Below are 24,441 nucleotides of genomic sequence, written 5' to 3'. Positions count from 1 at the left end.
TGTTTTTGCATTGTTTGAGTTTCTCTGATGGTATTGTGTTGGTGTCTGGATGCTTTACACACATGCCCACTGACTGCTCACAGCAGTCCTGCCAGTCATCTCTCCAGCAGGTGCCAGGCACAGGGTTCTGCCTACCCCTCCTCCCTCCCTGGCCCTGAGGGTCAGGGGACAGGAGTCAGCAGCAGTGGACTCTTCAGACCTCAGGGCTTACTGTGATCAAACGTGGAGGCCCTAGGTTGATCCACGAGAGGGCTCTTCAAAAATCCTGTTTCGCTGTGCACTCGACTCCAGAGCTGACAATGAACTTGACTTTCCCAGGTGTATCCTTTCAACTACCCTGCACCACTTGTTCCCTGGGGCTCCTCGGGAGGAAGCGGATCCTGGCTCAGCCCTGACTCTTCTGCCTGAGGGCACACGGCTTCGCGCCCCCCCCCCCCCCCCCCCCAAGCAGTGAGTGGATCTGAGTAGAAAGAACTTGAACCTGAGCATGGATTTCTCCCAGGGGAAACCAGCTTGCTGAGGAGCTCTGTGAGGGCTACTGTCTCCCGCCTCCCATGTGTGTGACTGGATGTGACATGTGCTGTCCTCAAGTTAGGAGGCAGAGGGAGAGCTGCTGCCTCCCACAAGCCTGCTGTCCTTTAAAGGCCCCAGAGGGAAGGGGGGCTCTGCCCTGTTTCTGGGAAGAGCTGCTCATTCTTCCCCCTCCCCCTCCTGCATTTATAGCTTGCAGGAGGTGAAGTTGGTGAAGTTATTTCCTAAAACAATTTCAACTTAACAGGAACCCCGTTTGGCAGAGACAGTGGTGTGCTCGCCAGCATGAGAAAGACCATGGAAGGCAAAACCCACTGGTAAGGCCTAAGGAGTGAGGTTGAAGGGCCAATTTGATTGCTACCCTGTTGTCCTCCTTAAAAGGTAGGGGTGCACCTGCCAGTGTGGCTCTGTGGTTAGAGCCTCGGCCAATGTGCCAAAGGGCCTCAGGTACAATTCCCCGTCAAGGGCACATACCTGGGTTGCAGGTTTGATCCCCAGCCCTGGTCGGGGTGCATGCGGAGGGCAACCAATCAATGTGTGTCTGTCTCCCCCTCCCTCTCTCCCACTCTCTCTAAAAATCAATGGAAAAAATATCCTCGGGTGAGACGTAACAAAAATAAATAGAAGGTGGGTATGTTCTAAGCCACCTCCAGCGGCGTGGACCAAGTGAATCGCCAGTGAGAGGTAAATCCTCTCTTTGCCGCCTTTTTTCTCCAAAGACGAGGGCTGCTCTCTCCTTAGCCCTGGGTCTCTGTCGCACATGCTCAGCCCTCTCCCAGTGTGCAGCCCATGTGGTCATCCTGCCCACAGCACCCCCCCCCACCCTGCACCCCGCCCTGGAGCTCAGCACCAGAGCTCACTGCCAGCTTGCTCCTGGCCTCCACACAAATTCTTGACACAGTAGGTCAAGCCCTCTTATGTCAAGCCAGCCACAGGTCACATAACTCAGCCGACCTTGAAACTAAGCGTGAAGTGTGAGGCTTGCTCACTTTGACCAGTGGATGAACCCAGCTTCAGCTTTTGAAAAGCTGCGTGAGCAAAGCTGAAGCAGCAGCCTGGAGGAGGCTGCCGTCATCTTAGCTCGAGTGGGTGTCCAGGCAGCCAAGCGAAGTCTGGTCTTCCTGTCTCCTCAGCCAGGTTCCAGCAGTAGGGTGGACAGTCGGGCCCTCAGGTCCTTCCACGGACCTTCTGGCTCCTTCGTCCTCGCTGGCACCTGCCCGTCCCTGTGTGTCCTGACACTGCAGAGTGTACTACGTACTTTCAGGCGATGTGGCTGAGACCGGACAGAATGCGAAGTCCCTAACTCTGCAATGGTCCGCGATGCTGCCCTCTCCCCGGTGGCCTGCCAGGTGCTGGGCACAGCATGGCTGCTTTGGGCATATTGGTTGCAGGGAGTTGACTTCCCCCGAGGTAAGGGTTCAGGTGGGACACCGAGTGATGTATGTGCCTGCAGAGGGGCCTGTCATTCCTGTTGGAGTCCCAGACTCTCAGGGCTTTTAAGCCATGACCAGGGACTTTTTTGAATAAGTGACGGTATTGATTCCAGAGCCTTTGCCCAATATTAATTGGTGGATTAACGAGTGAGGCCTGATTTACAGTCACTGCCAGGAGAGGAAAGACTGCTGGGGACCAGCCACCTTTTGTGAGGGAGACGGACCTCAAGGCCTCTGTGTCCCCCGCCCTCCCCAAACCCCTTGTCAGCACAAACCTGCATCCCCGACTCTGCCCATGGTGCTGCCGGTCCCTGACGCCTGAGGGCCAGGCGGCCTCTCCTCTCCCACACCCCACAGCCCCTGTCCCTTTACCCTCTGTCCCCACGCCACCTACCACACTGCTTGTCACTGAGCACTGCACCCTCATCCTGGTCCCACCCCTGGTCGCCTTCTGGGGCATCTGTGGGAACCACCCTGCTCTGACAATGGGCAGTTTCACAGCCACTGTGAGGGCAGCAGGCTGATCTCCGGGGGTCTGAATGCCCATCCCAGCCTCAGCCACTGAATGAACTCAGCGGAAGCAGTGGTTTCACAGAAGCATTTATTATGCAGAGGGCGAGGCTGTAGCAGACAGACCAGCATCAGCTAACCCAGCGGAGCAGAGGGGTTCCTTCCAGCCGTCCTCTGGGGCTTACAGGCCCAGGTGCTGTGAGGTCTTCCCGCAAGGCCTTCACAGTGGTGGGTTTGTCCTGAACTTGGTGTGACATGAACAAGTGCCCGGGAAGCAGGCAGCCTTGACCTGCTCAGGCTCCCTGCTTGGTCCACTGCACTTCACACCAGCTTGCTTTATGGCCCGTCTCCCGTGAGAACGTGAGCTCCTCCAAGACAAGTGCGAGTGTGTTCACCTCTCAGGCCCCACAGTGTCTGGCACCCAGACAACCATGTGGAAGGGACTCCCCTGAGGGAGGCCTGTGCTGCCGGGTTCTGGAACCTCCACATGCCCCCCTCCCCGCTACATGTCTGCCACCTCTGGCTGCTGCAGACGCAGGGGCTCTGCCATGCGTGTCCCTCGCCCAGACCTCCTTCGGCCCAATGGTAAGCTACCGAGCAGTGAGGGGACTGTTGACACAGAAGCCAAATTTACAGCAGGAGAAAGCCACTGGGGTACTGACATCAGAGCAGACTGATGGACGGTACTGACGTCTGGGGTTCCTCCGGGACCTTACAAAGCAAACTTAACAGCTCGGCCATGAGGGGTGTGCTGCCCCAGGTAAGAGCCCCAGACAGGCTCCTGGGGGGACAGGCCCCGGTCCGGGGATGCATTCTCTCACAGTGTGCAAGGGGGACATTCTGTGAGTGACTGTTTGGGACTAGATGGGACCAAATGGGACAATGTGAAGCACCCTCTTCCAATAGAGGAGGACTTTAGTGGTGAGAAATAGGAGTGAACTGGGCTGTAAATGCTTTTTCCTGGGCCTTGTACAATCTGGACATCTGCAGGTCTCCCTGTGGGCACTGGTTCCCGAGCTGCTAGCGAGGGGGCAGCGTCTGCATGTGGAGGGCGTCGTAGGTGTCCTTGGTGGCCATGCTGAGCCCCTGGTGACAGGAGATTGGAAAGGACAGTGGGTCAGAAGCCCCACCTGGGCACGAGCCTACCAGAGGCCAATAGGTGTCCTCAGCATGGCCTGTGACCAACCTCCGCTCCCCCCTCCCCCCACTTCCAGGGGCCCAGGAACAACCCCTGTCACCCACCAGGAGACAGGTTCTGTCCCCACTGGGCATGGCCTGGGGCAGTTCCTTTCCTGTAAACTCTCACTGGTTCCCAGGTGCTGGGCCCTACAGCACTTGTACCCAGCCAGCCTCCTGTCAACCAGAGACTGTCACAGGAAGATTGGCTCTCCCCAGGCCACCCCACTACAGCCCTCGCTCCAGCAGACAGCAGCAGCCACATGGCCATGCTCGGGGCCTAGTGATATCACTCTGAACTCAGGCAAGTGAGTGGACTGCAGGTTGGAGTCAGTGGAGGGAACAGCCAGGAAGAGGCCAGGGAGGCCCTGGGCAGGCTGTGCTCGCTGGCGTCCTTGCCCCACGATTCGCATAAGCCAGGCCACAGGCCACAACATTTCCTTTTCACACTTGTGACTTTCCTTGATTTTTTTCCCCTTCAGTCTTCCTGCTCTTCCTGCCATCTTACTAGGTCTGAAGCTATAAGGCAGAGCCAGGCTCCTGCAGGGCCCACAGCAGTGGAGGGAGAGGCCCACGAGCTGTGTGGGGTCCTTTGGGCCAGATGGCACAGCCCTAGGCAGTGGCTGCTCAGCTCAGGGGCCAGTGCCTGGGGATCCCCCACTACCCCCCCTTGGAACCCAGTCATGTGCCTGAATAACTGAACCCCAGCCCCATGGTGGGGCTGACTAGCCTGAAGATGGCCCCGGCTCGCCCTGCCTGGTTGTTGGCAAGAGCACGTGGGAGCTGACCCCTCTGGTTAGGCAGCGCCACTGGGGAGGGGGGCCAGCAGCATGGACAGAGCACAGGCACCCCTCTTACCTGGTAAAGGCCGTCCTGCCCCTTGCCTCTCCGGCGCTGGTTCTGTGGAAGAGACGAGAGAGGGGTCCAGGTCAGGCAGCCTACAGTGGTCTTCCTGCTCACTCAAGGGGCCCCAGAGTCAGAGGTGGCTGTCTCCTGGCCAGCACCCCTGCCCCTGGGAGATAAGGGGCTGCAGGCAGCGGTCAGACCTCAGCCTCTGCAGCGTGAGGTGAGGCCTGGCTCTGGCAGGCCCGGGTTTGCTCTGCTCAGATCCATGCAGATTCCTGGGTCCAGGCTGCACACACGGAGCTGCAGCATTGCCTGCTGCTGGATGAACGGGCCTCCCTGAAACCCACGTCATTCCTGGCTGGTTGTAGAGCTGCTGGGGACAGCAACTCCATGTGGTCACGAGCTCTGGCTGCAGAGTCTGTTCAAGTTCTTAGTCATCTATGACAAGGGGCCGCAGTCCCGAGCACCGGACCCGTCGGCACGCATAGCACTTGTTATCATTGTCACACAAGGTAACAGATTTGAGCTGCTCTGGCAAAGCTTAGGCTGTCCTAAAATCCGGGCTTGGTTTTAAATCCCAAAGAGCATCAGCCCTCGGTCCCTTCTATGCAGCCTGATGGGTAGGACCTGGGCTAACCTTCGCCTCTGTGGTCACCACATGGCTTTTGCAGGTGCTATGAGGGGATGGGATGGAAGCCCAGGCAAGCGTGTGCAGAAGACATGAGGATCTTCTTGGGAGCACCCCCTCAATCTCGGCAGTTAAGGAAGAGCAGCACTCACCTCACCCTTCACCGCGATCTCGCTGTAGGGGTCTGCCATCTTCTCTCTCTGCAGCGGCTGGGGGGCACAGGGGATACGGCTCACCAACTAAGGCAGATTGCAGCTCCCTCCCGAGTTGGTGTGGGGGGGGTGGAGGTGGCCCAGGCCACCAGCCAACTCCAGTCCAACCTCCTCCTCAGCCCTTAGGACTCACTCCTCTGAGCTGCCAGCCCTTGGCCCTGAGCTGGGAAGCTCCGTGAGGCTCAGAAAAATAAGAGGTGGCCTTCTAGCCAAAGGCCACGAACACTGGACGATGCAGGGCTCACCAGGGGCCCTGGAATCACGTAGTTGAGCAAGTTGTCAACCAACCACAGAGGGAAGGAAAGGCAACTCTTTCCAGGAGGTTAGTCTGGCAAGGGTCCCCTTCACAGCAGACCCAGACCAATGTCAGGCCTGCACCCGCAATGGTGAGGTTGACCAGTCCGTGAGAGGAGACAGTCAGGAGGAGACTCTAGCCCCTGGGAACAGGAGCCCCTCCTAGGGGGCTGGCCCAGCCTGACCTGGAGGCGCCCAGCCCCACCAGGATCCACAGCAGCAGCTTGGGCTGAGGGACTGCAGGCCCAAGAGCAGCTTCCTACAAACAGCTGCAGGCATCACAGGTCCCAGGGAGTGACTTCCGGACAGGGGACAGGACCAGGGGTGTGGAGTGAAGCCTTGAGGACCCTCCTCCAGCTCTCTCCTTCCCACCCACTTTCTGAGGGACACGCCCCTCTACTCACATTGTACAGGCCTTCCTGCTGGTTCTTCCTTCTCTGTAGGGAGAGAGAGGAGGGGTCAGAGGTAGAGAAGCACCCCATCATCTTCTGTGGGCTCCGCAGCATTGCCTGGGGATGTGGGGCCTTCACAGCTGAGGGATGTGTCTGCCAGTGGCCTGTCTGTCCCCTGGCAGATACACTGGCCCCGTGTCACAAGCTTACAGGTGGGATTTTTGCTGAAGATGAAAGGTCATTTGGAGCATGGCCAGCCACTGCTCAGCAGGTCCTACTGGCCCATCCTTCCCACCCTTCCTCGTTCAGGTAAAGGGAGGAGAGAAAGGCTGAGGTTGGAGGGTTGGGGGGAGTGAAGAAAACCAATGGTCTCCCCCCACCCCCCAGCTACCACTCACTCTAACAATAGCACCTCCTACACCAGGGGTGGGGAACGTATATGGCCCGTGAAATCATTTGATCTGGCCCTGCCAAAGCAATTGCAGGCTGGACTTGAAATTCAATAAATGTAGGAGCTTTCTTCAGTTAATTTTTAAGTTGATAACTTTGTATGGCCCGAGAATGATGTTATACATATCCAAATGGCCCTTGGCAGAAAAAAGATTCCCCACCCTTGCCCTACATGGAGCTCAGAGGGCCTGGGTGAGTGGGGGGAGGTTTGCTACATAGACGGACGTGACTGAAAAGGTCAAGGGCCACTGGTGGTGACAGGCAGGACTGCCCTGACCTCATCCAGCTTCTCCCCTGGCACAGGGTGCTGTGTCTACAGCCAGGGCACAGTGACACCTGGCGACCATGCTCACAGGCGTACCTGGGGCCCAGAATCCCGAGTCCAGTGGCCCTGGGCCCTCCCTGTGTGTGCCTCACCAGGTCTGTCCTCCTGGGGCAAATGGTGCCACAGTGAGTGCCTCTTAGGGCAGCCATGGGGCAGCCTGAGGGGGAGGGAGCTTGCACAGGAGGCTCCGGGGAAGGAAGGGAGCAGGCAGCAGGAAGTGGGCCTCCATGTCCTCCGCCAGGCCCCTCACACTTTGGGTCGGTAAGGCCCAGCGCAGGGGCAGAGCGCTGGCTCTGAAGGGCCCCTCCTCCACGCCCCGCCGCACCCACCCGGCCCCCACACTCACACTCAGCTCACGGTCACACACACCGACACACACACAGCTCACAGTCACACACACCAACACACACACAGCTCACAGTCACACACACCGACACTCACACTCAGCTCACAGTCACACACACCGACACACACACACAGCTCACGGTCACACACACCGACACACACACAGCTCACGGTCACACACACCGACACACACACACAGCTCACGGTCACACACACCGACACACACACACAGCTCACGGTCACACACACCGACACACACACAGCTCACGGTCACACACACCGACACTCACACTCAGCTCACGGTCACACACACCGACACACACACAGCTCACGGTCACACACACCGACACACTCAGCTCACGGTCACACACACTGACACACACACAGCTCACAGTCACACACACCGACACTCACACTCAGCTCACAGTCACACACACCGACACACACACTCAGCTCACGGTCACACACACCGACACACACACAGCTCACGGTCACACACACCGACACACACACAGCTCACGGTCACACACACCGACACACTCAGCTCACAGTCACATACACCGACACACACACAGCTCACAGTCACACACACCGACACTCACACACAGCTCACAGTCACACACACCGACACACTCAGCTCACAGTCACACACACCGACACACACACAGCTCACAGTCACACACACCGACACTCACACACAGCTCACAGTCACACTGACACACTGACACACAGCTCACAGTCACACACACCGACACACACACAGCTCACAGTCACACACACCGACACACACACAGCTCACAGTCACACACACTGACACACAGCTCACAGTCACACACACCGACACACACACAGCTCACAGTCACACACACCGACACTCACACACAGCTCACAGTCACACTGACACACTGACACACAGCTCACAGTCACACACACCGACACTCACACTCAGCTCACAGTCACACACACAGTGACACACACACACTTGGTTCACAATCTTACACACACACACTGACACATTCACACACAGCTCAATCTCACACACAGTGACATTCACACACACACTGACACACAGGCAGAAAGGAATGTCCTACCTGTTTTCCTCCCATCTCAGGGTCACGCCCACGCCTCTTATCCAGAAGGTCATATTCCTCCCTCCTTCCGAGGTTGAGCTCCTGAAACGAGGGAGGCGGCAGAGTGACCCCGGAGGAAGGCGGCTGGGCTGGGGGCTCCCGGGCTCCCGGGGAAAGGAGCGGGGAGGGCGGGCTGGAAACTGGTCCGTGGGAGGGACGCCAGCCTCTGGGGCACATCTCCGCGCGGCACCACGGGCGGGGGGCGGTGGTCAATGTGACTGAAGCTGGCCAGGGGGTCCCACCCCCACCCCGGGCCTGTGTCCTCTGCACCAGCCAGTGGCTCGAGGCCCGGGAACAGGCGCTCTCCAGGCCCCATGCTGAGAGCGCGGGGCTCAGGGCGCCCCCAGAGGCTGGTGCAATTGTCCCGGGTCCCCGACGGGCTCCGCGCTCCGCTGACTCACGTTGTAGACCTGGCTGGGGCCCTGCGGGTGCTCCGTGGCCTCCGCGCTCCGGCTGAACTGCAAGAGGGGCACAGGGCGTGAGCGCCCAGGGGGGCCCGCCGCGGCGCCCTGCCCCGCCGGCCTCGCGGGCGGCGGAGGGGCACCCCGCGTCGGAGCCGCGCCCCCCCCCCGCCTGCTCCCCGCCCCCCCGCCTGCTCCCCGCCCCCCCGCCTGCTCCCCGCCCCCCCGCCTGCTCCCCGCCCCCCCGCCTGCTCCCCGCCCCCCCGCCTGCTCCCCGCCCCCCCCCCGCCTCCCCACGCCCCGTCCCCCCCCTCCCCGCGACCCCCCCTCCCCGCGACCCCGCCTCCCCGCCTCCGCCAGGGCGTCCGCCGGGCCTCGCAGGGCCGAGCACGGGCACCACGCGGGAGGCCAGGCGGCGTTATTCAGAGGAAAAGGAGCGTCAGCGCCCCTGCTTTTCACATACAATCTTTTGCCGAAGTCTCCATTCCAAAGCAGCCACGGGGTGGGGTGGGTGCTGAGATGAGAACTGGGCTGGAGCCTCCGGCCCCCGCCCCAGGCCCCCCCCCCCCGAGAAAACCAGGCCTTGCGCGGTGCCAGGGAAACCCTGCTCTGGGCCACCCTCCCACGTCCCGGGACCGCACCAGGCGCGGGACAGCGGCGGCGGATCTGGAGAGAGACCTCGGCCCCACCTCCTCGCTCCTAACTGCCCGAAGCAGAGGCCATTTCCTGCCAGCAGTCCCCACCCCACCCCACCCCACCCCACCCCACCCCCTGGTGTCGGGTCGGAGCTCCTCACTAAGGTGCCCAGCACCGGGATCTCGGCCCACCTCCCCGGCCTAACAAATGCACACTGGGCTGGCCCCTGCTTTGCCATGGGCACCAAGGTGTAGGTACCACCCACCCTGGCGACTTTCCAAGACCAAGGCTGCTCTGAACATCCCCGGAATGGGGGAGTGCATGCCCTTCCCCAGAGACCAGTGGTACCCACCTTGGCTCTCAGGAACAGGGCAGTGATAATGACGCCATAGATGAAGAGGATCCCATCCAGCAGGTAGCAGAGTCTGGGATCCAGCAAGCCGAAGCTCTGGGCCTCTGCCAAGAGATGAGACTGGTCAGCCAGACCGTGGGTGACCGACATGTACTCACCACCCAGGGTGGCCCCATGATTGTACAAGGAAATCATGACAAGGGGGGGTTGGATCCACTCCCCATCCCCCGTCTCACCCCAACCTCCCCCCCCCCCTTGGACCAGGTCCTGGGGAAACCTAGCCCACCCAATAGTGGGTGTGACACCTGGTGGGGCCACAGAGCCTGGACAGAAATGAGAAGCAGGTGAAGCTGTCTGTCCACTGCACTCAGGACAGCTGCCTCGGGGGCCGTGCCCAGCTGTGTGCGAGCCCCCTGGGAACCTTGCACTCTAGAAGCCTCTATATGCCCATGTCTGGGTGAATAGCACCATCTGAATTCGGGTGTGTGGCTCCCTGAGGCCTCACCACAGGGACAGAACAGGACTGATGGTCGAATGAGGTCATTCCAGCCTCTCACTTAATTAGAACTTTGAGACAGTGGGGTCTGGTGCTGGCTTCCCTGCCCTGGGCCCCAGGGGTCTCATGAGCAGCAGCCAGAGGAACCCTTGGTGACGCCCCCCCCACCTGAGCCTGGCAGCCTTCTGCTCACAGCCTCAGCCCCTGCCCCTGCATGTACCATTCCCAACACACGCCTTGCTCTTGCGCACTGTTTGCCTCTCTCTGTGCCTTTTCACGTGCTGTTCCCTCTATACATCCTCTCCTTTTCTGTCCCTGTAACACCCCTGCCATCTGGTGACAATCAGAGGCAGCCACACAATTCAGCTCAGGGTCCTGCTGTTTAAGCCTCTCTCACCGCAAATTACCGGGGGACCTCTATCCCACGTTAGCTTTGCCCAAGTTTTGGGATGCAGATGTAGTTGGCACTGGCACTGGAGTCCAGTGGGGCTGGGAAAGGAGATACAGTGAATATTCTGGTTAAACAAAAGTTGGATTTTGTCTGAAAGCTCACTCAGCTGTGTGTGAGGAGGCACCGGCTGTAGCCTAGACTGTCCTTCCTACTGGGTCTGCGTGTGGGACTCACCCTGCACCGCCCCCTGTCTGTCTCAAGCCACCCGCCTGGCTTACAGGAGCCCAGGTGCCAGGTGCTCCCCGCCCGCTGTCGCTCCCGAGGCCAGGCCGCCCTCTGGTGGCCGCTGACGGAGTAGCTAATGTGCTCTTGGGTGCCCTCTTACCCCTACTGACTGTGACTTGGGGCAAGTTATTTACCCCCCCCCCCTTCAGCTGCCTCTTTGGTTAGACAGTGAAAACGGTAATATTTTAGTGTTTATTCTGTGCCAGACTCGCTTTAATGTAGTAACTGGCCAGCTCCTCACAGCAGCACCCCGTGGGCACTGAGGCACTGAGAACTTCAGGTTTACCCAGGCACACACAGCGGGGGGGGCTGCCCCATGCCCCCCCAGTGCGCCTCCCCACCCCCTTCCTCCTCCGCTGGGTCCAGCCCTGCCCACCCTTGGCAGGAGCTATGCTTTGGCTTCTCCCATGAGCCATGAGAGCAGGAGGTTCCAGGCCAACCCACAGTCCCCACCCTACCCCCCAAATCACTCTGTCCTCAAACTGTTGGCTCCCTCCCTAATTCGGCCCCTCCTGGCCCGCAGCTGAGAGCCTTGTAAACCTCTCGCGCCCCTGCTCAGAAACCGCTGACCATCCCTTACTGTGAGCAAAGCCCAACATCCTCTCAAGGCCACACCAGGGCCCTGACTTACCAGCCCAGGCCGGGCCCCACCATGGCCTCCAGGAACACGCGGGGAACATTCAGCGCAAGAGCCTGGCCCCCCAGAGCTCCACAGACATCACAGGTGGGGGCTGGGAGCTTCCCTCCCTCTGGGCTGTAAGCGCTGCAGACCCATGGCTGCATCTTCCTGTGCCTTGACCTCCACCCCAACCTCAGAGCCAGGGCACGCGCAGACATTCGCCAGGTGCGGTGGAATCGCTGCGGAGAAGCCGGCTCCTGCCCTAGGTCAGGCTGTCCTCTGGCCTCCGGCAGCACCCCTGCTGACCCAAGGTGGGGGTCTGAAGGGCTCCAGGGGACAAACCAGCCCCCCTAGTTTCCCCCCATGGCCAAGGCCACCAAAGCTGGGGTGACTTTTCCTTTTAGGACTGGAGAGGAGGTGTCAGTAGCAATTTATGGGGCTGGTTGAGATTCAGAAAAAGGTTGAGAGAAAATCACTTGGTTGCCTATCACATAAAATGAGAACAGAAAACTTACTGGGCAGTAAATTTAGAACAAATAAAAAGATATTTCTTTGTGTTGTGCAGAGCCGATGAAGCGGGGGAGGGGAACTGCGTGCCTCCCTGGAGATAAGTAATAGGGGCAGGTTTTCTTTTTTCTTTTTAAAGAGCAGCTTGATTTTATGACCAATGACAAGTGTGCTGTGCGTGGTTTGGCCCAGGGTGGGGAGTAGGGACCCTCCATCTGCCTGGTCCAGCTGTGCTTGTGCTGGGAGGGATGGGCCTGAGGAAGGCAGGGATAGCCCAGAAAGTTCCATGAAGGGCCCAGGGCCAAGCTCAATTACGTAACTGATTACGTATTTACTGAGCATGCACTCTATTTCGGGGGGCTATGATACTGAATTAGAAGGAGCCCGGGTTGGGCGTCAGCTGGGTTCTACTTCTTCCCCTTCCACTAGGTAGCTGTGTGGCCTTGGGCAAATCATCTCACATCTCTGGGCCTGTTTCTCCATCTGTAAAACGGAGGGCAATCCTATCTACCCTAAGGGTTGTGGCAAGAATCAGTGAGATGGCGGTTTATGCAGGAAAGCCATGCTCCCAGCTCAGTTGCAAAATGAGATCTGACCCCAGGAGCCTTTTTCCATCCAACTTGGGCCTCCACGGCCATTCTGTGGCTCCTGCACAAGGCAGATTCAGCAAACCAGAGAAGTAAGAGGATTCGGCCTGATTTCCCACCTCCACCCCACCTTCCCGGGTCTAATGTGTAACCCATCTCCTGGGTGCAGCCTCACCCCGCAAGGGAACCCCCACATCTGGACAGACACAGCAAATACGGACACTGAAGCCTCGCTGGGCTGGAGTGCATCCCACTGTTGCTGGTCTGACGTCTTCGTGTAGGTGCCCAGGACAGCCAGGCCTCACGCATGGGGAGGACACCAGGCTGAGACTGAGTGTCTGCAGGTGACTCAGGTTAGTCCAGGGCAAAGCAGGTCCCTGATGTCACCCCCAAAAAGCAGGCTGCAGCCACCAAGGAGCTGGCCCTACACACTTGGACACATCCAGCCCTGGAGCGGGATTTGCACACTCGGGCCCTTCCAGCAGTGGAGCAGGGTTTGCACACCCAGGCACTTCCCACCATGCAGCGGGATTTGTACCCTGGAGAGGAATGGGCCCCACCTCTACCCACAGTGGTTCACAGCCATGAGATCACCAACCAGCATGCTCACTGCGATTCCCCTCACAAATTTGTGGGAGCTCCAATGGCCGTGGCTGAACTGGGCACCTGAGTTCTGGTTATTTCCCAGTCCCCCAGGAGTGTCACTCACACCTCCATCCACCTGGTAGGCACGGAGACGTGGGCCAGCCGGCTACAGCCCCACAAGGAAACCTCGTCTTCCAGGAGGTGAGGGATTAAGCTGACAAAGAAACCCAGCAGCACCCCGCCTTTGAAAACCTTCCCAGTGGGGTGCAGAGCAGGGCTGTGCTTGGCCTCCTGCCCCACACATAAGGGACTGCGCTGTGTGCCGCGCGGGACGCCGCCGCGTGGTGACCTGTGGGGTCCCCCTCCCACGCTCTTCCAGAGGCTCTCACATCCTCTCCATGCTGCTGCGGCGCGGGCCCCGGGGACCAGGCCCCCAGACCCCATCCTTCCGGCCCGGGCCTCCCTGAGCCCCTCTGCCTCCCGCCCCGAGCCCAGGGTGTAACCTTTGGGTCCGAAGCCCCCATGGTGTCGCCCTGGTTTTTACTTTCAGCCTAAGAAGCTGGGAGATGCCCAGAGGAGACCCCAGGGGCGACCAGAGATGATCAGAGTCTCTCCACGTGGTTCGTCGCGTGTAAAAATGTTACGTCTTATTATGGAGAGCGAGCCGAGCCCTCCGCGCTCCACCCTTGGTCCATTCCTAAAAGTTTCATGGCACCGACCATCCCAGCCGGATTCTGGGGCCCCGGGGAGCCCGGGGGAGGCACTGCCTGTGGAGTCCGGTTCTCTGGGTGTCGGCGAGCCGTGTGTGTGTCTGTCTCCCAGCCAGACGGAGCTTCCAGGAGGGGAGAGCAGGCCTCGGTCAGCCTGGTGCTGCCGGGGCCCAAAGCCGCGCACAGCTCGTGCCCATCGCCCCAGATGGACTCCCTCTCGCCCGCCCCGTAAGGGTACCTCCCATTCGAACCCCAAGTCGTACTTTTAAAATGGCTTCCTGTGCCTGATGGAGTTTGATTCTCATGAAGCCCATGAGGTAGGCGGGGGTTTATTACTGGGCCGCAGGGTTTCTTTGTGGGGGGAATGAAGCTGCTCCCCCAGGCCACCTGCCTGTGGGTGGTGGAGCTGGATGGGATTGTGGGGTCTCCTGACTCAGGGCAGGCCTTTACCTTGGTGCCTCAGGTGCCCTCACCTTTGGGGACAGGACACAGAGCTCTCCCCTCCTCTGAGTTCACAGACAGCAACTGACACTGAGTCACAGCCGCTTGTGAAGTTTTCACTAGAGTGTCCCCCCTCCCCCACAAGCCTGAAAAGCACAGATGATGGATTTTGGTTTCATTTGCTCCTTCCTTGCCTCACCTACCACACCCCCAGGCCACCTGGGACGAGAAAAGAGCAGAGGCCTGAGAGCCAGAAAGACTGGGATTCAAATTCCGACTCTGCCTCTCCCGGGCTTTATGTCTTGGGACAACTTTCTTAACCTCTCCGAGCTTCAGTTTCCCTTCTACAAAAGGGGTTTAATAAGACTGACCTCACAGGCAGTGCTGCAGTGGCACCAGGTGACAGTGTGGAAGAGTGCCCTGCGCAGGGGCAGTGCTGAGCCCACCAGGTCGCGAGTGGCCCTCTTTGCCACCGTAGGGCTCTGTGGGTACCAGCAGCAGCAGGCAGGGACCAGGCTCTGGAATTGCTCTCACTCAGAGAGCGCCACACCTTTTGTAAGAATTTCTTCTCTGGTACCTCCAGCTTCTGCTTGAATACCTCAGGTGACAGGGAGCTCACCACTCATCAACCACTGGTGGAGAGCTCTCATTTTTCAGTTTTCAAAAAACAACTTTGGTCTTAATTCTGCCTCGAGAAGCACAAAGAGCACATTTCTCCCACTTCCGTAGGCAGCCTTCAACCACCCCCTCCCCCGTGTCCAGCCCTGCCCCCTTATTAGGAAGCACTCTAGGACCAAAGCAAGAACAAATCCTTTGAAGGGAGAGAACTTGAGTCCAGTCCTGGCCCTGCTGTGTGACTGTTGGACAGGGTCCTCCAGTGGGACACTGACATGGGGTGGGCTTGCTACCTGGCATGCTTTCAGCACACAGGCCCTCATGGCATCAATATGGGTCATAAAGCCCACCATTCAGTTCAGATGGGCCAGCACCCAAGCCCCCACTTCCTCTTGGGCCCCCAACCTTGAGACCAGGGTCCTGCTGCTGCCCAGCCCCACCCTCAGGCTGAGACACACTGCTGATGACATTGTCACCCAACACTAGAAAACAGGAAGTCACGTGTCCCCAGGAAAGCGGCAGGTGCCTGTGCTGGGTCTGATGCCCGGCCCGCTGACCCCAAGCAGAGGGGCCGGGCCTCCCCATTGGGGGTTGATCCCGTTCACTGAGCAACTAACTTTCTTTGCAGAGGGAAAGGCAGAAAGGCTCAGGGCAAGGATGCTGACCACCTGCTAAAGATTTCCTTTGTGCCAGGAAGCACGTGGGATTTTTCTCAGTCAGCCCTTACAGTGGCTGTGACCTCACATCTGGGGAAACTGAGTCTCAGAGGTTAATAACAGGCCCGGGGGTCAGAGCTGGGGCTGAGCCCAGGCCTGTCTGGGTGCGCAGTCCATGGAGTCCTAACCACCATTTGGTCCTGTCCGCAGGGCCGGGGAGGGGTTTCTCACCAGGCCGCAGGTCCTTCCTTCTCCGAGGATCGAAGCAGGGCAGACACTATCCCGACTCTGCCACTGGCCTTCTTTCTTTGAGGGGCATGGGCTCTGCTCACTGGCTGCCACCACCTGTGAGGCTGGACCCACATGACCAAGGCCCTCAGAGGCGGGCCCAGCTGAGCCCTGCAGCACCCCAACCCGCAGAGCGAGGCCACACAGTCACTGCTACTCAGGGAGCAGCGCTCTCGCCCGCTCCGTGGTGGATTCCGGATACTCGCGGCTCATTACAGGGCTGCTCATCGGGTCCAACCACCTACAAATTACAGGGCTGCTCATCGGGTCCAACCACCTACAAATTCCACAGACGAGTGTTCCCAGGCAAGAAGGGAAGCTGTCTGATTTCTTAGGGGAACAGGATTATGGGCGAATATTTCCCTTCTTGTATTTTTATTTCCGTTAAACTTGTATGGCTTGTGCAATAATTTTTTAAAACTTTCTTTGGCCACTTTTTATTTTCGAGTAAATCAACTCATTATAAAAGTGCAAGAAAGTAGAAAAAAATCAAAACCACCCATAATGCTACATTCAAACACAGCCACCGTTAACACGGGGGGCAAGCTACCTTCCAAGGTGTTGGTTTATAAATTGTAATCATTCCACATAAAAATTTTCCCTAAAAAATCAAATTTTTAGTTAATATTATATTATAATTTAATATTCTATTTTCAAGTTATTTCAGTTTTACCGACAATCCCTCTTAATGGTTTGGAATAACCATTTTACTATTCATTCAACAATTGATGGTCCTTATTCCAATAATTCTGTGATGAAGACCTTCATTCCTAAAGTTTTTTACAGGTTAAGAGTCCGCTCAACGACACTGTGAAAAATGAAAGCTAAGACAACTAGTCTAAGAGAAAAACCAGCACAAGACATAAATAGGTGATTCTCAGAGGAGGGAAAATGAACTGCTTATAAGCATATAAAAACACACGCTGTCTCACTAGTGGTCAGGGAAATGAAGTACAAATGACAAGGAGATGGGCGCATTTTTCATGGGTGGTCAGAGGCCTCCACTGTGAGGATAAGTGGGAAAAGGGCAGAGGAACAGCAGGTGCAAAGGGCCTGTGGTGGAGCCAGGCTTGGTGTGTGAACAGCGAGGAGGTGGGTGGCAGAGTGAGGGACAGTGCTAGAGGACACGGTGAGAGGGTGCCCAGAGGTGAACAAGATGGAAAGCAATTGTAAGAGTTTCTCCTTTTACAACAAATACAGGTGACTTTTGTCATGTTTAAAATGTGCATAAAATTTAAAAGAAAAATTGAAGCCAATTGGAATACATTTGGTTCATGGTTTCCTGGGGCCGCTGGGTTGGTTGGAGATGTGCAGTGAGCTGCAGGACAGGCCTAAAGTCGGCCATGCTGCCAGGGTGCCAGGCAGCTCCCCAGAGGTCCCCACAATTTGTCCGCATTCACGTGGATGTAGCAGTGTTGATCTCTTCCTGCCCACGCCCCTAAACCAAACTTGGTTTCCATGCAGAAAGTGGTTTTACTTCTACTGAAGGGGTGCAAACCCATTCATTCTTTTGCTCTTTCATTTGCAAAAATTGCTCACCAAGCCTTTGTTTCTGTTATGGGCTGAATTGTGTCCCTCCCCAAATTCTTATGTTGTAGTTCTAACCTCCAGGACCTCAAAATGTGACTGTATTTGGAGATAAGATCTTTAAAGGGGCAATTAAGTCAAAATGAGGTTATAAGGATGGGCCCTAATCCCAGATAATCGCTGTCCTTACAAGAAGGGGAAATTAGGACACAGATGCACCAAATGACAACTATGTGAGGACATAGAAGACGGCTGTCTACAAGCCACAGAGAGAGGCCTCAGGAGAAACCAGGCCTGCCGACACCGGACCTCAGGCTTCCAGCCTCCAGACTGTGAGAAAATAAATGTTTGCTATTTAAGCCATGCTGTCTGTGGCACTTGGTTATGGCAGCCCCAGCGCTGATATAGTTTCCTTCTCCCAAAACAGCCACACAATCCTCAACTTCCGGGAATTGGGAGGAAGCAGGAACCTGGCACAGTGCCTGGCACACAGCACACACCTAAAACACGTGGTGCTGTCGATACCAGCAGGGGGTGCCAGGCACTGTGCTGGGCAGAGAGGAGCGCAGGGGAGACACTCCTCCAGCCTCACAGTGGGGAGGGAGGGGGCATGTCAATGGCCACCCCACGGGCGAGAGCCCCAGGGGAGGAGAAGACCCGCCTGCAGCCACGGTTGGGAGTAAAACATGCCAGGCAAGTGACGTCCTTTGGTGAGCAGAGCTCATGTCTTAGTCCCCTGCCCTCACGCCACGTTCCCAGCAGCCCCTCGAGGCCAGCAGACGAGTCTCACTTTGGCGGCCAGCTCAGACACGTGGCTCTCATGGCTGACCCCAGGGTCTGACTCATGAAACTCCTGCTCGTCCCAAACATTTGCTCCACATTTTCAGTTTACAAAACCCTTTTATGTTCCTCATTTCATTGATTCCAACAACAGCGGAGTGCAGTGAGCTGGGCGTGTTGCACCTGCTCCACTTTGCAGATAAAGACGGAAGGTCAGGGCGGGGAAGGGACTCTCCTGAGGTCCCAGGCGCATTTGTAGGCGCGCCTGGATGAGAGGCCAGGTCTGGCCAGGCCTTTGCCCTCCGCCGCACAGTGCAGCGCCACCCTTACACTGTGCCCTTGGACTCTGGCGCCAGCTAAAAGAAATCCACTGTAGCTCTGACCCCTTCGTGTGAAAACCCCAGGCAGGGTTTTGCTGTTTCTCTGAGACTGTATTTATTCTGCAGACAAACCCTTGCAGTATGCAGAGCTACAAGCACAGGGATGTTTATCGCATCATTATCTGTAGGAGCAAAAAAAAAGAAAGGAGAGAAAAGCAACACAATTTCTACCAACCGGGCACCTGAGAAGTAAGTCCTGGTGTGCTCATATTTACCAGGTTAACACGCGCGCACAACAGCTAGTTCTGCACGTGCTGCTGTGGTAAGATCTTCAGGACACAGGTGAAAGCAGGCTCGGGAATTGTGTGTGTAACGTCTGCGTAAAAAGAAAAGACATCGGATGTGGGCTGCTTGTGCGAGTTCGTACAGACAGAAAAGCGTGTTTGCACGGAGTTTCTATTTGTGATGAGAAAGTTCTGGAGACGGGCGGTGGCGATGTTTGCGCAGCATCATCATGTGAACGTGCTTCACGCCACCGAACTGCACGGTGAAAATGGTTAAAGTGGCAAATGTTTTAGGTGTGTGTTTTTATCACTACAATGCATACATGTGTGTGTATTATACCTGGATGGCTACAGACACAAACGACGTTGCCCCTCTGGAGAGGAGCCAGAGAGGGAGGGTGGGAGAATTTTACTTATTTCCACGTTGCACCCTTTGCTCTCTTTGAAACGCTGTGATAGTATATTGCACTTACTATCCTGAACAACCCAAACAAATGAATGGCATCAGTCTTTCAATCAAGCAAGGCGTGCGCCACAGTCCCCGGTGTGGCAGGAAGCCCAGGGACAGACTCGTCCGCTAGCAGGGCACCTGAGCTTGGTTGTGTCCCAGCACATTTCTGGGATGACTTGTTGGGGTTTGGAAGTATCTCAAATATACAGAAGATTTCACTCGAATGCTATTTTGGAAACACGATTCCCTTTATGTATGGACGCAGAAGCCTCCGCCATGCCGGAGACCTGTCAGGAATGGTTTCACGGGAGCCCCTCCTGCCGGCGACCTGCGCGCAGGGGCACCGGGCAGGAGGGTGACAGAGCAGGCTCTGACCCGCCTCGCCTAGCCCGGGGGCGGTCAGGCTGCCTGGGCAACCCGAGGGACACCTTGGGGCAGAAGGGAGCTGGGGCCACCTGCAGCCCTCACTGGCCGGTCCGAGGCTGTCGAGGGCACCTCCTTGGGGCTCCTCAGCACACACAGCAGAAGCCTGCGTGTCAATCTGCTCACCTGACGCCCCCTCTGCCGGGAGTCCCGATCCCTGGGCCATGCCTCCCACCTTGTGGGCCCCTGTAGGGGCCTGTCGCCCCGCAGACACCTGAACCGAGGACAAGGCACAGGATGAGGCCTTCCCACAGCACCAGCTTCCCGGAGGTCGGGGGAGGAAATGCTCTGACGTTAAATCAGACAGATACCTCGCAGGGTAAACAACACGCTGGGATTTTAAAGAGGTGGCCTGAGTCTTCAGAGGCCACGGGGCTCCCCACCTCCCTCAAGGAAAAGGGAGACGGAGAGGAAGGCTCCAGAGGTGGAGGTGCTCACGACACCCCTGGGCTCCTGCCACCCAGCCTGTCAAAGCCCCTGAGGTGCGCTCAGGGGCTGCGCTCTGCCCGCCAGTCACACCCAAAGCCCCCAGGTCACTGAGCAGATTCAGGAAGGACAGCCCCCCAGGAGGGGCTGGGGGTGGGGCGGAGAAGGGAACTTGAGCCCTTCCTCCCCACGCAGCCAGGGTGGGCGCCAGGCTGCCACTGTCCCACCGCCCTCTGGGTGCGGTTACAGGGAGCACAGCCCCTCCCTCTGTCCCACAGCTGTCTCCTCGCTCTAGGTTTCCTGTCCCGCTGCCATCCAGGGCTTGGGTTATCTGTCCCCGGAGATCTCTCATCTGCACTGCTCACACACACTCAGGCGCCCGCCCCCACTTGCGGTCCCCTCCCCCGAACCGCACGCCGGGCCCAGAGCTCAGGGGGTGTGTGAATCCAAGGCCAGGGTGAGGGCCTAGGGTCAGAGGGGCTTTCCCCCAAGGGTCCCTCTGAGAAGCCCTGGGGCCTGCCTAGGGAGGGGGCAGTGACCAGGAGGCTGCTGGTTCTGGGTCACCAGGCACATGTGCAACTGTCCTCAGGCGGACAGCCCTGAGGACAGTCTCTGCCTCCCCATCTGAAGGCCCAGGAAACAGGAACCTGAAAGGGGGGTCATCGGCCCCAGCCCTCCTCTGCCCCCCACAGACAACAGGGAGGAAGCATGGTGGTCTCTGCTCACACACAGGGGGACCCCAAATGTCATCAAAGCTGCTGCTCTCAGCACTGACATCTGCTGTCACCGCAAGCACTAGTTCAGGCTCTCTGGGTGCAGCAGGCCAAGCACAGGGCTCGGTGTCCCTCCACGGGGCGCATCTGTGTCGAGCTCCGGGACGCCCCAGGGACTGCCTGTCTCTGGGCTGTGTCCTCTCCGCCCAGCCCAGCGTCCAGGGGCCACATGGGGACGGCAGTGGCTGAGGAGAAGGTGACCCCTGGCTTTTTCTGGTTTGCTCTGACTGGTCCCGTGACCAGGTGTTTATGAAAAAGACAGGTGCAGAGAATTTTGACTTGGACAGAAAAAGTCGGATGAGCTGCTTCCTGGGGGAAGAGGGTCTCTCTGCTGCTCTTGGCGGCCGGCAGGGCCAGTGTCCCCGAAAGTGCCTCCTGGTTTGGCCTGGGGCCTGTGTCATCATCACCCCAACAGCTGAATTATCCCCGTGGGGGGCCCACGGTTCTTCCTTCCCACACACTCCCTGTTCCCATGCGTGCTGCCTTCGGGGACCACTCCTTCCCGGCTGGCTGGGTCCCCAGAGTCTGTGAATGATCCAGTCCCACCGGGCATTTGAAGACCAGATGCCCCTTGGAGGAGGGGAGCCCCAAAGCTGCTTCAGCAGGTCCCAGGGACCAGCACCCACACTCTATCTCTTTTGTCAGAGAAACACCCATGGGAGCCCGGCATTGGCATGAGGTCCATCCTGTGCTCATAGCCACGTGTCGACGTGTCAGCTCACGTGGACATCGTGTCATGCCTAACGTGGCCACCCGAGGATCTACTCTGTTTAAAATATACTAGCGAGGACAGTCCTGGATTTCTTTCCTCCTCTAGCCTCACTTTCTTCATATCCAGCCCTTTGCTCAGGACCAGAGGGCTGGGGGCTGGGACTACAAAGGCGACCTCACAGCTATGTCTTGGGAGATTCTGAACAGCGGGGGTGAGGTGTCAGTGGGGTAGGGCCCTGAGCTGGGTGGGTGTCACCTGCGGCTTCAGCACTGTCTCCCAGGGCCCAGAGTCACAGCTGCTCTGGGCAGTGTAGGGACTCCCGTAGGGAAACGCATGGGGCCCGGGCACTCGGGAGAGAGGAAGAGCCCAGTTCCCAGACAGACCAGAGCGGCCAGCAGAGTACAGAGAAATACTGCAGCCAGTGAAGAGGGCATCTTATTCCGTGCACCTTTCCCCGGTGTCTCCTAGACGGATGAGCAAAAACACCTACGGCTGGGTGATGAGAGCCGCAGCCCTGTGGGCGCGGGAGCGAGCACCTGCTCCTGTGCAAGCGGTGCCCTGGGTTTCCCACGAGGCCCACAGCACTGCCCCCACACCCTGCCTCCCTTCCCGCTCCCAGCCTTCCTCAGCTCTCGCTTCCCCAGGCCTCCTTCCCAGGCCTCCAGCCACACCGACCCCACAGACTTAACCCCTTCAGTGCAAAGAGCACTTTGTGGCCTCGTGTCTAAGGCTTCTCTCCTGCCCACTAGGCTGCAGGAGGCCCAAGGGTGAAGACGGCGGCTTCTAGTTCCCTTGTTTCTATCACAGTCGAAGCCAGTGGTGGCCTCCTGAGAGGCTGCAGTGATTGATCAGATGTCATTAGTGCGACGCGTACAACGGGTGGATCTTGCCCCTTTTATTTCAAAGAACCTATGAGTTGGAAGGGGCTCTGCTTAGGGAGCCTTGGCCAATGCTATGCCCAGAGTCTGTCCTAGGGAAGTGACTTCACAGGTGCTCACCTCCCAAACAAGCGCGGTGGTAATGTAACGGCTGCCCCACCTCTCCAGCTGTGCTGCTCCTCGTGGAGAAATGCCTCAAGATTTCCTAATGGGCAATGGTGATAGAGCATCCGGCTCCTAAATGTGCCCTCGGCTCCCCTGCTGTCCTCACCTACATGGTGCTGGCGCAGACATGAGTGAGTGCCATGGGGACACTGCCACCCCGAGCCTGCGTGGGAGGAGGCTGGCAGGGCCTTTGCTCGCAAGAGTGGGGGACCCATCCTCTAAGCAGACTCCTGTCCTGCCTTTGACTCAGGCCCAGGCCAGGTAGCAGGACAGCCACCCAAGTCGGCATCTTCTGGATGCTTGGGGCTGCCTTCCTTCTCGAGGGCCTACCCACCACTGCCAGGCTGCTCGAGGGTCTCACCCACCACTGCCAGGCTGCTCGAGGGTCTCACCCACCACTGCCAGGCTGCTCGAGGGCCCACCCACCGTTGCCAGTTGGACCTTCAGCTTGACAATACTTCTCTCCTCTCTCAAGGCTCAGCACAAATGTGACCTCCTCTGGGTAAACTTCTGAGCTTCCTTGGGCCCAACTCATCTCCCTGCACTGGGCACCCGTGCCTGCCCTATAAGGTGCCCTAACAGTCAGAAACCAAGGGGGACATTTATAATGAAACAGAATACGAGGTGCATCGTCAAGTCACACATTCAAATATGTTTTCCTTCAACCTTCAGATAGCTGTTCGGGTGAAGTACCTCTCAGTTCAAGAAATGGATTCAGTTGCTAACTTGGTAAAGAAGGTTCAAGAAATATAGTGTTTCCAGGCCTTTGGGACCCTCTGTAGTGGATTTCTTATATATTTTTTCACATCCTAACCATTGGACTCATTGCTTTAAATTTTGAAAAACTTCCTGGTAAGGTGTCTGGAGGTTGGAACAAGCCACACTGAGCACATTGCTTGAAAATGTAGCTAACACTCTGCTTAAGGACAAGTTCATGGCTGTGGCCGGCGGCTCAGTGGTCAGAGCACCAGCCCGTGGACTGAAGGGTCCCCGGTTTGATTCCGTCTGTCGCAGGCTCCATCCCCAGCCCCAATCAACGCGACAGCCGGCGGGAGGCAGCCATCCATGTGTCTCTCTCACACTGGTGTTTCTCTCCCCCCCTTCACTCTCTCTGAAAAGCAATGGACGAAATATCCCCAGGTGAGGATCAATGATAATAATAATAAAGACGAGTTTACGGTAATAGTTCAGACTTTTCAGACACTGCCCTTCTTGACCCGTTTTTCACTGATGTTTTGATGACAGGTCTGTCCTCACTAAAAACCAAGCCCCGCCAGGTCTGGAATACATCGTACTCTGCTTGGACTGCAATCCCTCGCTAGTGGCGGCACAAAGGGTTTGATGGAAGCGGTGGGTCCACCCAAACCCTTGCCCTAGGGCTGAGCCTGGAGTGGGCTGCGCCCCTCACTCCTGTGTTTTCAACCCTCTCTCCCTAATCCCCGTGTAAGTTTGACAAGAAGAAATATGAAGACTAGGAGCTTTACGTCTCGGATATTCAAGGGAAATACAAGTGAGCACAGAAGAATCTGCCCGAGGGGACAGGAAACCCAAGAGCGAGGCTTCCCCAGCAGGTCCCCTCTGAGCTCTGCGCTGGGGCAGGGCCAGCGCATCCAAGTGTCCCATGCAGGTCTTTTGTGGGACTGTGGGCTGCCAGCTGGGTTGGCGCCAGGGTGGCTGGAGGCTTTCCTGGAGGCGTGTTTGTCAGTTTGGCAACCCTCAGTGTGCCCAGCCCACGCCCACAGCACTCGCCTGTGACGTACTTGGTTCGCTTGGATCAAAGGTCCCACAAGCTCCCACCCCTGCAGCTGCGGTGCTGGGGACACGCTGAGGACGTGGGCGATAGTGGCTGAGAGCCAGCCGC

The 24,441-nt window shown here is 57.7% G+C and overlaps 1 protein-coding gene across 1 annotated transcript; it reads right to left on the bottom strand.

Annotated features, from left to right (window-relative positions):
• Positions 1-3,143: 3,143 nt before the first annotated feature.
• Positions 3,144-9,811, bottom strand: CD247 (CD247 molecule). Its single transcript, XM_016202333.2, has 7 exons — positions 9,662-9,811; positions 8,674-8,730; positions 8,234-8,314; positions 6,035-6,067; positions 5,277-5,333; positions 4,509-4,550; positions 3,144-3,560 (listed from the first exon to the last, which is right to left on the bottom strand). Exons 1-7 carry the CDS (start codon positions 9,809-9,811, stop codon positions 3,495-3,497), a joined length of 486 nt encoding a protein of 161 aa, XP_016057819.1. The 3' UTR covers positions 3,144-3,494.
• Between the last annotated feature and the right edge of the window lie 14,630 nt (positions 9,812-24,441).

This window comes from Miniopterus natalensis, chromosome 19 (genome assembly GCF_054644295.1).
Source record: "Miniopterus natalensis isolate mMinNat1 chromosome 19, mMinNat1.hap1, whole genome shotgun sequence".
Lineage (NCBI taxonomy): Eukaryota > Metazoa > Chordata > Mammalia > Chiroptera > Miniopteridae > Miniopterus > Miniopterus natalensis.
Note: the sequence above shows the minus strand (reverse complement) of the source record. Positions and strands in the feature narration are given on the sequence as shown.

Coding starts and splice junctions, on each gene's coding strand:
- CD247 (XM_016202333.2), bottom strand. CDS start 9,811: ATGTCGGTCACCCACGGTCTGGCTGACCAGTCTCATCTCTTGGCAGAG. Junction 8,731..9,661: donor CCCTGTTCCTGAGAGCCAAG/GTGGGTACCACT, acceptor CCCCTCTTGCAG/TTCAGCCGGAGCGCGGAGGC. Junction 8,315..8,673: donor GCCCCAGCCAGGTCTACAAC/GTGAGTCAGCGG, acceptor CCCTCGTTTCAG/GAGCTCAACCTCGGAAGGAG.